We start from the raw sequence: 13,549 nt of genomic DNA on the forward strand, positions 1-13,549 counted from the left end.
GGTTGCTTCCATGTCCTGGCTATTGTAAATAGAGCTGCAATGAACATTGTGGTACATGACTCTTTTGGAATTATGGTTTTCTCAGGGTATAGACCCAGTAGTGGGATTGCTGGGTCGTATGGTAGTTCTATTTTTAATTTTTTAAGGAACCTCCATAACTGTTCTCCATAATGGCTGTACCAATTTACATTCCCCCCAACAGTGCAAGAGGGTTCCCTTTTCTCCACACCCTCTCCAGCACTTATTGTTTGTAGATTTTTTGATGATGGCCATTCTGACTGGTGTGAGGTGATACCTCATTGTAGTTTTGATTTGCATTTCTCTAATGATTAGTGATGTTGAGCATTCTTTCATGTGTTTGTTGGCAACGTGTATATCTTCTTTGGAAAAATGTCTATTTAGGTCTTCTGCCCATTTTTGGATTGGTTTTTTGACATTGAGCTACATGAGCTGCTTGTAAATTTTGGAGATTAATCCTTTGTCAGCTGCTTCATTTGCAAATATTTTCTCCCATTCTGAGGGTTGTCTTTTCGTCTTGTTTATGGTTTCTTTTGCTGTGCAAAAGCTTTTAGGTTTCATTAGGTCCCATTTGTTTATTTTTGTTTTTATTTCCATTTCTCTAGGAGGTGTGTCAACAAGGATCTTGCTGTGATTTATGTCATAGAGTGTTCTGCCTATGTTTTCCTCTAAGAGTTTTATGGTGTCTGGCCTTACATTTAAGTCTTTAATGCATTTTGAGTTTATTTTTGTGTATGGTGTTAGGGAGTGATCTAATCTCATACTTTTACATGTAGTGCTCCAGTTTTTGCAGCACCACTTATTGAAGAGACTGTCTTTTCTCTATTGTACATTCTTGCCTCCTTTATCAAAACTAAGGTGACCATGTGTGTGTGTGCTTTCCATCCTGTTCCAATGATCTATATTTCTGTTTTTGTGCCAGTACCATACTGTCTTGATTACTGTAACTTAGAGGTATAGTCGGAAGTAAGGGAGCCTGATTCCTCCAGCTCCATTTTTCATTCTCAAGATTACTTTGGCTATTCGAGGTCTTTTGTGTTTCCATACAAATTGTGAACATTTTTGTTCTGGTTCTGTGAAAAATGCCATTGGTAATTTGATAGGGATTGCATTGAATCTGTAGATTGCTTTGTGTAGTAGAGTCATTTTCACAATGTTGATTCTTTCAATCCAGGAACATGGTATATCTCTCCATCTGTTTCTATCGTCTTTAATTTCTTTCATCAGTGTCTTATAGTTTTCTGCATACAGGTCTTTTGTCTCCTTATGTAGGTTTATTCCTAGGTATTTTATTCTTTTTGTTGCAGTGGTAAATGGGAGTGTGTCCTTCATTTCTCTTTCAGATTTTTCATCATTAGTGTATAGGAATACAAGAGTTTTCTGTGCATTAATTTTGTATCCTGCTACTTTATCAAATTCGTTGATTAGCTCTAGTAGTTTTCTGGTAGCGTCTTTAGGATTCTCTATGAATAGTGTCATGTCATCTGCAAACAGTGACGGCTTTACTTCCTCTTTTCCATTTTGGATTCCTTTTATTTCTTTTTCTTCTCTGATTGCTGTGGCTAAAACTTCCAAAACTATGTTGAATAAGAGTGGTGAGATTGGGCAACCTTGTCTTGTTCCTGATCTTAGTGGAAATGGTCTCAGTTTTTCACCATTGAGAATGATGTTGGGTGTGGGTTTGTCATATATGGCCTTTATTATGTTGCGGTAAGTTCCTTCTGTGCCTACTTTCTGGAGGCTTTTTATCATAAACGGGTGTTGAATTTTGTCAAAAGCTTTTTCTGCATCTACTGAAATGATCATATGGTTTTTATCCTTCAATTTGTTATATATGGTGTATCACATTGATTGATTTGCGTATATTGAAGAATCCTTGCATTCCTGGCGTAAACCACACTTGATCAAGGTGTATGATGCTTTTAATGTGCTGTTGGATTCTGTTTGCTAGTACTTTGCTGAGGATTTTTGTATTTATGTTCATCAGTGATATTGGGCTGTAGTTTTCTTCCTTTGTGACATCTTTGGTTTTGGTATCAGGGTGATGGTGGCCTTGCAGAATGAGTTTGGGAGTGTTCCTCCCTCTGCTATATTTTGGAAGAGTTTGAGAAGGATAACTGTTAGCTCTTCTCTAAATGTTTGATAGAATCTGCCTGTGAAGCCATCTGGTCCTGGGCTTTTGTTTGTTGGAAGATTTTTAATCAGAGTCTCAATTTCAGTGCTTGTGATGGTCTGTTTGTGTTTTCTATTTCTTCCTGGTTCAGTCTCAGAATATTGTGTTTTTCTAAGAATTTGTCCATTTCTTCCAAGTTGTCCATTTTATTGACATAAAGGTGCTTGTAGTAATCTCTCATGATCTTTTGTATTTCTGCAGTGTCAGTTGTTACTTCTCCGTTTTCATTTCTAATTCTATTGATTTGAGTCTTCTCCCTTTTTTTGTTGATGAGTCTGGCTAATGGTGTATCAGTTTTGTTTATCTTCTCAAAGAACCAGCTATTAGTTTTTTTGATCTTTGCTATCGTTTCCTTCATTTCTCATCTGATCTTTAAGATTTCTTTCCTTCTGCTAACTTTGGGGGTTTTTTTGTTCTTCTTTCTCTAATTGCTTTAGGTGTAAGGTTAGGTTGTTTATGTGGGATGTTTCTTGTTTCTTGAGGTAGGATTGTATTGCTATAAGCTTCCCTGTTAGAACTGCTTTTGCTGCATCCCATAGGTCTTGGGTCGTTGTGTTTTCATTGTCATTTGTTTCTAGGTATTTTTTGATTTCTTCAGTAATCTCTTGGTTATTAAGTAGTGTATTGTTTAGCCTCCATGTGTTTGTATTATTTCAGATTTTTTCCCTGTGATTGATATCTAGTCTCATAACGTTGTGTTCAGAAAAGATAGTTGATACGATTTCAATTTTCTTAAATTTACCAAGGCTTGATTTGTGACCCACGCTATGATCTATCCTGGAGAATGTTCCATGAGCACTTGAGAAGAAAGTGTATTCTGTTGTTTTTGGATGGAATGTCCTATAAATATATATTAAGTCCATCTTGTTTAATGTATCATTTAAAGGTTGTGTTTCCTTATTTATTTTTATTTTGGATGATCTGTCCATTGGTGAAAGGGGGGTGTTAAAGTCCCCTCCTATGAATGTGTTACTGTCGATTTCCCCTTTTATGGCTGTTAGCATTTGCCTTATGTATTGAGGTGCTCTTATGTTGGGTGCATAAATATTTACGATTTATCCCTTGATCATTCTGTAGTGTCCTTCTTTGTCTCTTATAGTAGTCTTTATTTTAAAGTCTATTTTGTCTGATATGAGAATTGCTACTCCAGCTTTCTTTTGGTTTACATCTGCACGGAGAGTATCTTTTTCCATCCTCTCACTTTCAGTCTGTATATGTCCCTAGGTCTGAAGTGGGTCTCTTGTAGACAGCATATATACGAGTCTTGTTTTTGTATCCATTCATCCAGTCTATGTCTTTTCGTTGGGGCATTTAATCCATTTACATTTAAGGTTATTGTCAATATGTATGTTCCTATTACGATTTTCTTAATTGTTTTGGGTTTGTTATTGTAGGTCTTTTCCTTCTCTTGTGTTTCCTTCCTAGAGAAGTTCCTTTAGCATTTGTTGTAAAGCTGGTTTGGTGGTGCTGAATTCTCTTAGCTTTTGCTTGTCTGTAAAGGTGTTAATTTCTCTGTTGAATCTGAATGAGATCCTAGCTGAGAAGAGTAATCTTGGTTATAGGTTTTTCCCTTTTGTCACTTTAAATATGTCCTGCCACTCCTTTCTGGCTTGCAGAGTTTCTGCTGAAAGATCAGTTGTTAACTTTATGGGGATTCCCTTGTATGGTATTTGTTGTTTTTCCCTTGCTGCTTTTAATACTTTTTCTTTGTATTTACTTTTTGATAGTTTGATTAATGTGTGTCTTGATGTGTTTCTCCCTGGATTTATCCTGTATGGGACTCTCTGTGCTTCCTGGACTTGAGTAACTATTTCCTTTTCCATATTAAGGAAGTTTTCAACTATAATCTCTTCAAATATTTTCTCAGTCCCTCTCTTTTTCTCTTTTTATTCTGAGACCCCCATAATTCAAATGTTGGTGCATGTAATGTCCCAGAGGTCTCTAAGACTGTCCTCAATTCTTTTCAATCTTTTTTCTTTACTCTGCTCTGCAGTTGTTATTTCCACTATTTTATCTTCCAGGTCACTTATCCATTCTTGTGCCTCAGTTATTCTGCTATTGATTCATTCTAGAGAATTTTTAGTTTCATTTATTGTGTTACTCATCATTGTTTGTTTGCACTTTAGTTCTTCTAGGTCCTTGTTAAACGTTTCTTCTGTTTTCTCCATTCTATTTCCAAGATTTTGGATCATCTCTACTGTCATTACTCAGAATTCTTTTTCAGGAAGCCTGCCTATTTCCTCTTCATTTGTTAGGTCTGGTGGGTTTTTACGTTGCTTCTTCATCTGCTTTGTGTTTCTGTGTCTTCTCACTTTGCTTAACGTACTGTGTTTGGGGTCTCCTTTTCTCAGGCTGCACGTTCGTAGTTCCTCTTTGTTTTTGGTGTCTGCCCCCGGTGGCTAAGATTGGTTAAGTGGGTTTTGTAGGCTTCCTGGTGGAAGGGACTGGTGCCTGTGTTCTGGCGGATGAGGCTGGATCTTGTCTTTCTGGTAGGCAGGGCCACGTCTGGTCATGTTTTGGGATGTCTGTGACGTTATTATGATTTTAGGCAGCCTGTGTAGTAATGGGTGGGTTTGTGTTTCAGTCTTGCTAGTTTGTCATAGGGTGTGCAGCACTGTAGCTTGCTGGTCGTTGAGTGGAGCTGGCTTTAGCGTTGAGACGGAGATCTCTGGGAGAGCTTTGGCTGAATGATATTATGCGGAGCTGGGTGGTCTCTGGTGGACCGGTGTTCTGAACTCGGCTCTCCCACCTGAGATGCACAGGCCTAACACCCGGGCAGAGCACCAAGGCCCTGTTAGCCATATGGCTCAGAAGGAAAGGGAGAAGAAAAGAAAGAAAGAAAGAAAAGATAATGATAATAAAGTAAAATAAAGTTGTTAAAATAAAAAATAATTATTAAAAATAAAAAAATTAAAAAGTAATAAAAAAATCAAAAAGAAAAAGAAAGAAGAGAGCAGCCAAACCAAAAAACAAATCCACCAATGATAACAAGTGCTAAAGACTATACTAAAAACAAAAAAACAGGACAGACAGAACCCTAGGACAAATGGTAAAAGCAAAGCTATACAGACAAAGTCACACAAAGAAGCCTAAGGATACACACTCACAAAAAGAGAAAAAGGAAAAAAAATATATATATCATTTCTCCCAAAGTCCACTGCCTCAGTTTTGGGATGATTCGTTGTCTACTCAGGTATTCCACAGATGCAGGGTACGTATGTCAAGTTGATTGTGGAGATTTCATCCGCTGCTCCTGAGGCTGTTGGGAGAGATTTCCCTTTCTCTTCCTTGTTCCTGCAGCTCCAGGGTTTCAGCTTTGGATTTGGCCTTGCCTCTGCGTGTAGGTCGCCTGAGGGCCACAGTTCTTTGCTCAGACAGGACAGCGTTAAAGGAGCAGCTGATTAGGGGGCTCTGGCTCACTCAGGCCGGGGGGAGGGAGGGGTACGGATGCGGGGCGAGCCTGCGGCGGCAGAGGCCGGCGTGAAGTTTCGCCAGCCTGAGGCGCGCCGTGTGTTCTCCCGGGGAAGTTGTCCCTGGATCACGGGACCCTGGCAGTGGCGGGCTGCACAGGCTCCCTGGAGGAGAGGTGTGGACATTGACCTGTGCTTGCACACAGGTTTCTTGGTGGCTGCAGCAGCAGCCTTAGCGTTTCATGCCTGTCTGTGGTGTCCGCGCTGATAGCCGCGCCTCGCGCCCATCTCTACAGCTTGTTTAGGTGGTTCTCTGAATGCCCTCTCCTCGTGCACCCCAAAACAATGGTTTCTTGCCTCTTCGGCAGCTCCAGACTTTTTCCCGGGCTCCCTCCCGGCTAGCCGTGGTGCATTAACCCCCCTTCAGGCTGTGTTCACTCTGCCAACCCCAGTCCTCTCCCTGGGATCCAACCTCCGAAGTCCGAGCCTCAGCTCCCAGCCCACGCCCGGGTGAGCAGACAAGCCTCTCGGTGAGTGCTGGTTGACACCGATCCTCTGTGCGGGAATCTCTTCGCTTTGCCCTCCGCACCCCTGTTACTGTGCTCTCCTCCGTGGCTCCGAAGCTTACCCCCCTCTACGGCTCCGAAGCTTCCCCCCTCTGCCACCCGCAGTCTCCGCCCACGAAGGGGCTTCCTAGTGTGTGGAAACCTTTCCTCCTTCACAGCTCCCTCCCACTGGTGCAGGTCCCATCCCTATTCTTTTGTCTCTGTTTTTTCTTTTTCTTTTGCCCTATCCAGGTACGTGGGGGGTTTCTTGCCTTTTGGGAGGTTTGAGGTCTCCTGCCAGCATTCAGTAGGTGTTCTGTAGGAGTTGTTCCACATGTAGATGTATTTCTGATGTTTTTGTGGGGAGGAAGGTGATCTCCATGTCTTACTCCTCTGACATCTTGAAGTTCTCTCTTATTTTAATTTTTTTCCTCAAGTTCCTCAGTTCATTTTATTACTTAAGTTTTTATTTCACAAAAAAATGTACTTGTACATATATTGTGTTTTTATGTATTGGTGAATCTATTTCTATGGAGTGTATTTCCAGGACTGTTACTGCTTGTTTAAAAACTATTGGTTTTTGTTTTTGTTTTGTTTATGGTGGTTAATGTTTTTAAAAAATGAAGGGTTTCTGTTTTCACTAACAGCAGTAAAAGGCAGTTTCTTTTGAAATACTTCCAGCAGCAGATCATATAATTCTTTAATTTCTGTCAACTCAGTGAATGTGAAGTGATATCTCATCATTATTTTCATATATATTTCCATGACTCACATTTTTCCTGGATATTTAAATATACTCTTCTGTGAGTTTTCTCTTAAAAACCTTTGCCTGTATTGTTTTTATCCTTAAAAATTGAAAGATGTTCTCTGAATATTCTTCATATTAGCTGTTTTCTGTCTTCTGTACAAATAGTGTTTCCCAATTTACTTATGATCATATAACTAAATTAGGTTATATTCTGTTACGCAAAAGCACTTAACATTTTTAAGAAGCAAATACGTATTTCTTTGAAATTTTTGAATTTTCTATCTAGACTAGAAAGGTCTCAGTTTCTAAATGATTATATGATATCTCAAATATTCTTCAAAAAGACTGTTTTATTTCTTTTTACATTAATAAATTTTAAAGCCAATGGATGATTATTGTTCTGATGTGGGCCAGACATCTAACTGTATTTTCTTACCAGTAGCCACTTGTACAGTCATTACGTGTGAAATGGCTACCAGATTTATCATTTATTATATTCCCTTATATATCAGAATCTATTTTCTGGGCCTTCCATTATTTCCCTGACCTACTGATCTAGTCTTATGCTAATATTATGTGGTTTATGTTTTGTATGGTATTTTAACATTTAGTAAGGTTAGCTACTCTCAGTGTCTGTCTTTTTTAATTGTTTGGGGGACTATTCTTAGTATTTAATTAAAAAATATAATTGAAATTGCATTTAATTTATCTATTAGTTTTAGAAGAATTGATTTTTATGGTATTAAATATTCCCACTCAGTAACAGGATGTGTCTTTCCATTTATTCAGATTCTGTTTTTGTTTTGAATTTTGTTGGGATATAGTTGATTTACAATGTTGTGTTAGTTTCAGGTGTATAACAAAGTGAATCAGTTATACATACACATATATCCACTCTTTTTTAGATTCTTTTCCCATATAGGCCATTACAGAGTACTGAGTAGGGTTCCCTGTGCTATACAGTAGGTCCTTATTAGTTATCTGTTTTATATACAGTAGTGTGTGTGTGTCAATCCCAATCTTCCAATTTATCCCTCCTCCCCTTGTTACCCCCCAGTATCCATAAGTTTATTTTCTACATCTTAACTCTATTTTTATTGATATTTTGTAGATAAATTCATTTGTAGCCTTTTTTTAGATTCTACATATAAGCGATATCATATGATATTTGTCTCTGTCTGACTTAAGCCATTATTTTAAAACAGGTCATAAATTTCCTTAATGCTTGGGTCTGTGCCTTCATTTGTAGTCTTTTCGTAAGACTGCTTTAATGCCAAAGATCTATTTATTTGTGTTGAACATGAATTTTTTCGGTGTGGAATTATCAAAATCATATAGAATACTCAATTAGCGGTATATAATTTTCTTTTGAATTGATAAATTATTCGCAATTTTAGGAGTTCGAGGAGCTGTCACTTCTAAAGTTGCGTTATTCCTGTTATAATTACCCTTTTCATTCTTGTTGGACTACTTTTTTCCCCCCAGGGTTCTATGTTATTATCACTTTAAAGTTAATATGTGAGTTTGGCAGAATCAGAATGCAAGTTTTCCCCTAGAATCTTGGAGAGAATTTCAAGTCCTATTTTTGTGTTGCCGTTTATAGCTAATATAATGGGGTATCCTTTGGGAGATCAAATTAATTATCATACATCTTTGTATTATGATAGATCTGATCTTTGTAAGATCAGATTATTTATGATAATTAGCTGACTTTGGGAAGTAGGGGGAATATTGTGAAAAAAAACCCTGAGTGAGAACAGCCACCTCCTCCTCTCTGGCTTCCCTGTTTGACACCTCGTTAGTATTCAGGTGCTTCTTCCCAAATAATGTCTGGATTTCCTATGAGTATATTTCTGGGTTTATACTTGACCTAACATAGTTAAATAGATCATATATAATAGGCCTTTTCTTTTGGGCTGTGGAATATTATGATTTTTTAACAATAAATTTTCTTTGCATTTTTAGCCTGTTAAAAAATATTTTGGCTCTCTTTATCAAAGGATAGTATTTCTTCTAGAAAGCTCTATATTTGGCTCTGTTTAGTGTATTTAAGCCCCTGACTTGTTTATTTTAAAGCTTAATTTGGATTAAAGAAAGATTCTGTGATTTTTTTTAAAAACAACATTGGAGTTGAAATTTATCTTTTTGGATCTTTCCCAAACTATTTCCATTTAAAATTAAGTGTTCCCAATCTCTGAACCTAAGCCATTGATAAATGTCATAAGTGAATTTCTAAAGTCTTTGGTCCTTTCTGAAGTTAATTCTTCTTCTTCTTTTTTCCCCAGAGATATACTATCAGTTTCCAGTAATTATTTACGGATTTAAATGGATAGAATCTAACCAAGTACAGTAATTTCTTTATTACTGAAGCAGAAATAAACACACAAATAAAGTCCACTTAGGAATAAATATGGAGGACACTAAGCACTATTACAGATGACTTAAATATCATAAAACTGTGACTACATATCTTAGAATAAATTTAGAATTAAACATTATTTTTAAAATAGTGCCCATGGCCAAGTCAGTAGGGCCTATTATTTTATCAGTTTGTTACCGTTGTAGTAAGTGATCTTCCAAATTGTCACCAATACTGGCTTTTGAAAGCCAGGAGTTTCACAGGGCACCTAGCTATGTGTTTCAAAACTGTTGCCAGGTAGATCCTTTGTCTTGTGTCTCCACAAATCTGGATAACCAGGGAGAGGCTCAGTGAGGCTGCCACAAGTTTTTCAGGACTGATCCAACCAAATAACTTTAAAGCTAGGACTTTGGCAGGATATGTGACTAAGAAATTAGTGTTCACCGACCCTCTAGCCAGCTCCTGGGAGTGTTCTTGTTTTCTTTTATGTTATAATCAAAGGCCATATGCTTAGTTCACAAATGATAGGAAAAGGACAAAGAAGAGGAAAAATAACAGGTAATTGGATGCAGTGAAAGAGAATGGGAGATGATGACGTGTAAAGGAGAGGGAGGGATAAGGAGACAGAATTCATGAAGCTGGCAAGCTGGGCTCACTCATTGAAGGCTGCCCACATCTCCCTTATCTGAGAGATAGCCATGTTGTTTGTTTGCTAACCTCTTAATACTAAAGCTGCTGGTGCCTCGCTAATTGTGAAACCTTTTTAAAGACGTTATTAATAATGGCTTTGAAGATAGCAGAATCCATTTGTATTTTCTGTAGAAATATACCAATTATGCCTATCAGGAGTGTGTAATATCTATTCATACCTTTTAATTATTCATCTCTTCATACCTTTTCTTTAAAATTGACAAATCCTGATCTGAAGGGGTGATTTCATTGCTGATTCATTTAAGTTAATCTTAAAAGTGCGGAAAAGATGTTACAGAGTTTTAAGGAAAGAGAAGGATTTCAGTTAATAATTTATTTGTTTATTTTTAGGATCTGTGGTTGTGGTTCTGGAGAATCTGGCTGTGCTGTATGTGGATGTTGCAAGGCTTGTGCAAGAGAATTGGATGGTCAAGAGGCAAGACAAAGAGGGATTCTTGATGCAGTGAAGGAGATGATACCCTTAGACCTTCTGTTAGGTAGTATTTCTGATAGTCTAAATAATTCCTTTTAGATATGTGTTCAAAAATTAAGATAATAGTTGATTATGCAGTACTCCGTGTTTGGTAACTGACTGTTTCATTGATGAAGGGATGAGATGCTTTTTCTCTTTTTTGCTAAGATCCTTGTGGTAAAAATCATTTGTGTTTTAGACAGTGTTTTTGCTAGCTTTTACTTTCTTGAATTTCATATAGTTCTGTCATATCTATTATAAAACTAATTGACTGACTGACTGTCAATCATCTAGCTGTCCCAGTACCCGGGGTTAACATTGAAGAACACCTTCAGTTACGACAAGAAGAAAAACGGCAGCGTGTAATCAGGAGACACAGATTAGATGAAGGAAGAGGTAAGATGTAGCTGCAGAGAAAATGTATATGAAAATACATTTTCTTACCCTACACTGAGACCAGTTAAAAGTTTACAGAATAGGCTGATTTGGTAAGAAATTAAAATTAGTAACATTCTAGTAACTCATGAAAGTATTATGGAAATATTCAGGGTATTACAATTGTGCTAATAACATACATTTAATTCAGTAGTGTGTTTATGGCATAGGTCAACCATATTAAGAATTGTGCCATATGCCAAGCATCAAAAACTATTAGCAATGGCAATCTTTAAAAAAATACAAATTCGAAGAACTGTCCTTCACCCATATTTTGACTCATCTACTTAACTCTGAACACCAAATTAGTTTAGTATTTTAAGTTCTGATTTCTTACTCATTTACAATTGTTATCATTTGGGCATAGTCTCACTGCTCTTCCTTCCAATTTAGTGCATAATTATGCTTTTATGTATCTTTCTGGAAAAAGCTTATTCTGGTTATGTACAAGAAGGGTAAGTTGGAGGGTCTGCAGGTTTTAATTGCAAAGATAGATTTATTATCTATCTTTTCCTCATTGTTTATGACCATTTCTCAGCCTAAAAACTACATTTAACAGTGATTATAGTATTTTAGTATATATCCAACAAGCAGAGATAAATATAAGTATTACTAAAGTTATTCTTGCCCAATAGAATCTTTTCTTTGTAGATTAAGACAGATTGTTACAAAGGTCTGTAATTTTATTCCTTTGCTAGGCAAAATTTTGATTCAAAATATTTAGTGATATTGTATATTTTAATACTTATTAAAATGGCATGGTATTTGATACAGGAGATAAAACCTATTACTCATTTAACCATCATTACAGACTTTTTTAGGCATTCCTTTTTTTAATATAAAATGGAGTAAGTATTGAATATAAAATATATAGCACACATGGTAATTCTGTTTTTATTAAACTTAGGTCATAAGACATCTGCTTAGAGCTTGAAGATTGTTCTTTATAGTGTCTAATAAGCAATGTTGAGGAATTGGTACAGTGAATGTTTGCTGTTTGGCTTTATTTACATAAAATCATTGCCTTTAAATGATATTTTAATGAGATTAATGTATCTACTCTTATTTATATTGTATAAATGTATGAGAAAATTGCATATTAAATGTTATGTAGAGAATAGGGTAAAATTTAAGTTCTGGGTCTTTATGACACATGGTAATTAAGTGATAATTCCTTTTGTATTAATAGTATGATTTGCTTAAGGTTAATTACTAGTGCTACTTTTACTACCTGTTTTTTTTTTTTTGAAATATTAGGTTGAATCATATGAAATGACCTACAAAAAACAGCAATTTCCTATGTTTCAACCAAAGTATAGCAAATCCTTGTGATGACATTTAATTACTTGCCTAATGCTATATATCTTATTTTTTTCTCTCCCTCTATAAAAAGCTATTCTTCTCTAGGTATAGTATATATTTCTGTATATCAGAAGTAAAAGAACATTGATGATGCACTGGTTATTCAACAAAACTTTGTGATAGCAGAATATTCTTTTGGCTTTTATTTTAAAATGTATCATAGACCTTTAAAACATAAACTCTAACACTTTAAGAGTTAAAAAAAGCTCCATTATTTAAATATTTATGGAAATTAGATTATTGTATCTGTGCTTTAACAAGCTTTCCCAGCGATTCTGAGGGTGCTGAAGTGTGAGAACTGCTGCTCTAGGGCAGTGATGTTCTAAGTTTGTTACATGGGCCTTCTACATCAGAGTCACCTGGGCCTCGTGCTTCAGCATTTCTGCCTGAGGGTCCTCGATACAGATTTGAGTCACATGCACAGTGTTCTAGGGCTCTTGTTTGGCACCATGCTAGCGACGATTGTTAGTCTCATTTTGTCCTCATGAGGAACAGGAATGTCAAATTTTTAGTGTTCCAACTGCCGCACATACATACTTGTCTTTTCTCCACACACACATACCCCCACCCCCCTTGGCTTCTGCTTGGTGTTTTTTAGATAACTAACAGTTGGCAGTCTGTTGGTAATTATGCTTATTGTTGAAATTTACCTGTGTTGAAATTTCAGCCTTTCAGTATTAGGTTAAGTTAAATTATTTTACTTGATTTATCTATCATCCTATTTACCAAGTTTGTGTTATTTGTTTTAAAGTTGATCAAAATTTTAGGACCTGGCTCGTGTATCAAAAGCCTTGCTCATCAACCTCAGGCCTATTGATATAGTTCAGCTGCTGTTTATGACACAAATTCTTCTGTTGCTGTTGAAACCCCCGAAAGTAGTGTGGTTACTACTTTTTGATAAAGTCGGAACTTTAATTTTTTTATGTTATTAGTCTTCCAGATAATACTTTTCTTACATATATATTCTTAGGTACCAATAGTATTCATTTACAGATTTTATTTCAGTGGTGTTTGTGATCATTTTTAGTTTGTTTTTTAGATTAGACAGTTGATTGATATATAAGTTCTCTGAGACTTGTATTAACTTTACAAGTGGAGTGCTTGTTCAGTGGGATTTTTAAGTAGAACTCTTTAAGTCATCAGAACTTCTGGGTGATTGTATCAGTGTTCTTATCTTTATATTCCTTCTGTGATTGTATCAGTGTTCTTATCTTTATATTCCTTCTCAGCGCTCTGTTTTAAGAAAAACTAAGCTCAAATAATGTTGCCTATTTTTCCTTCTTTCTTTTTCCCCTAAATGTCAAATCAAAATTCCATGATTGTGAGCTGTCGATGGG

General features: G+C 36.4%; 1 protein-coding gene across 7 annotated transcripts in view; it reads left to right on the plus strand.

Annotated features, from left to right (window-relative positions):
- MYCBP2 (MYC binding protein 2) overlaps positions 1-13,549 on the plus strand; it is a 276,011-nt gene that overhangs the window by 81,610 nt on the left and 180,852 nt on the right. For all 7 annotated transcript variants that reach the window (XM_029210306.1, XM_029210307.1, XM_029210310.1 and 4 more), the window contains 2 exons: positions 10,295-10,440; positions 10,710-10,811. In XM_029210306.1, the coding sequence (XP_029066139.1) occupies positions 10,295-10,440; positions 10,710-10,811 (248 nt within the window). The remainder of the gene's footprint in view (positions 1-10,294; positions 10,441-10,709; positions 10,812-13,549) is intronic.

Source organism: Monodon monoceros, unplaced genomic scaffold (genome assembly GCF_005190385.1).
Source record: "Monodon monoceros isolate NGI ecotype Baffin Bay Population unplaced genomic scaffold, NGI_Narwhal_1 Super_Scaffold_8, whole genome shotgun sequence".
Taxonomy (NCBI): domain Eukaryota; kingdom Metazoa; phylum Chordata; class Mammalia; order Artiodactyla; family Monodontidae; genus Monodon; species Monodon monoceros.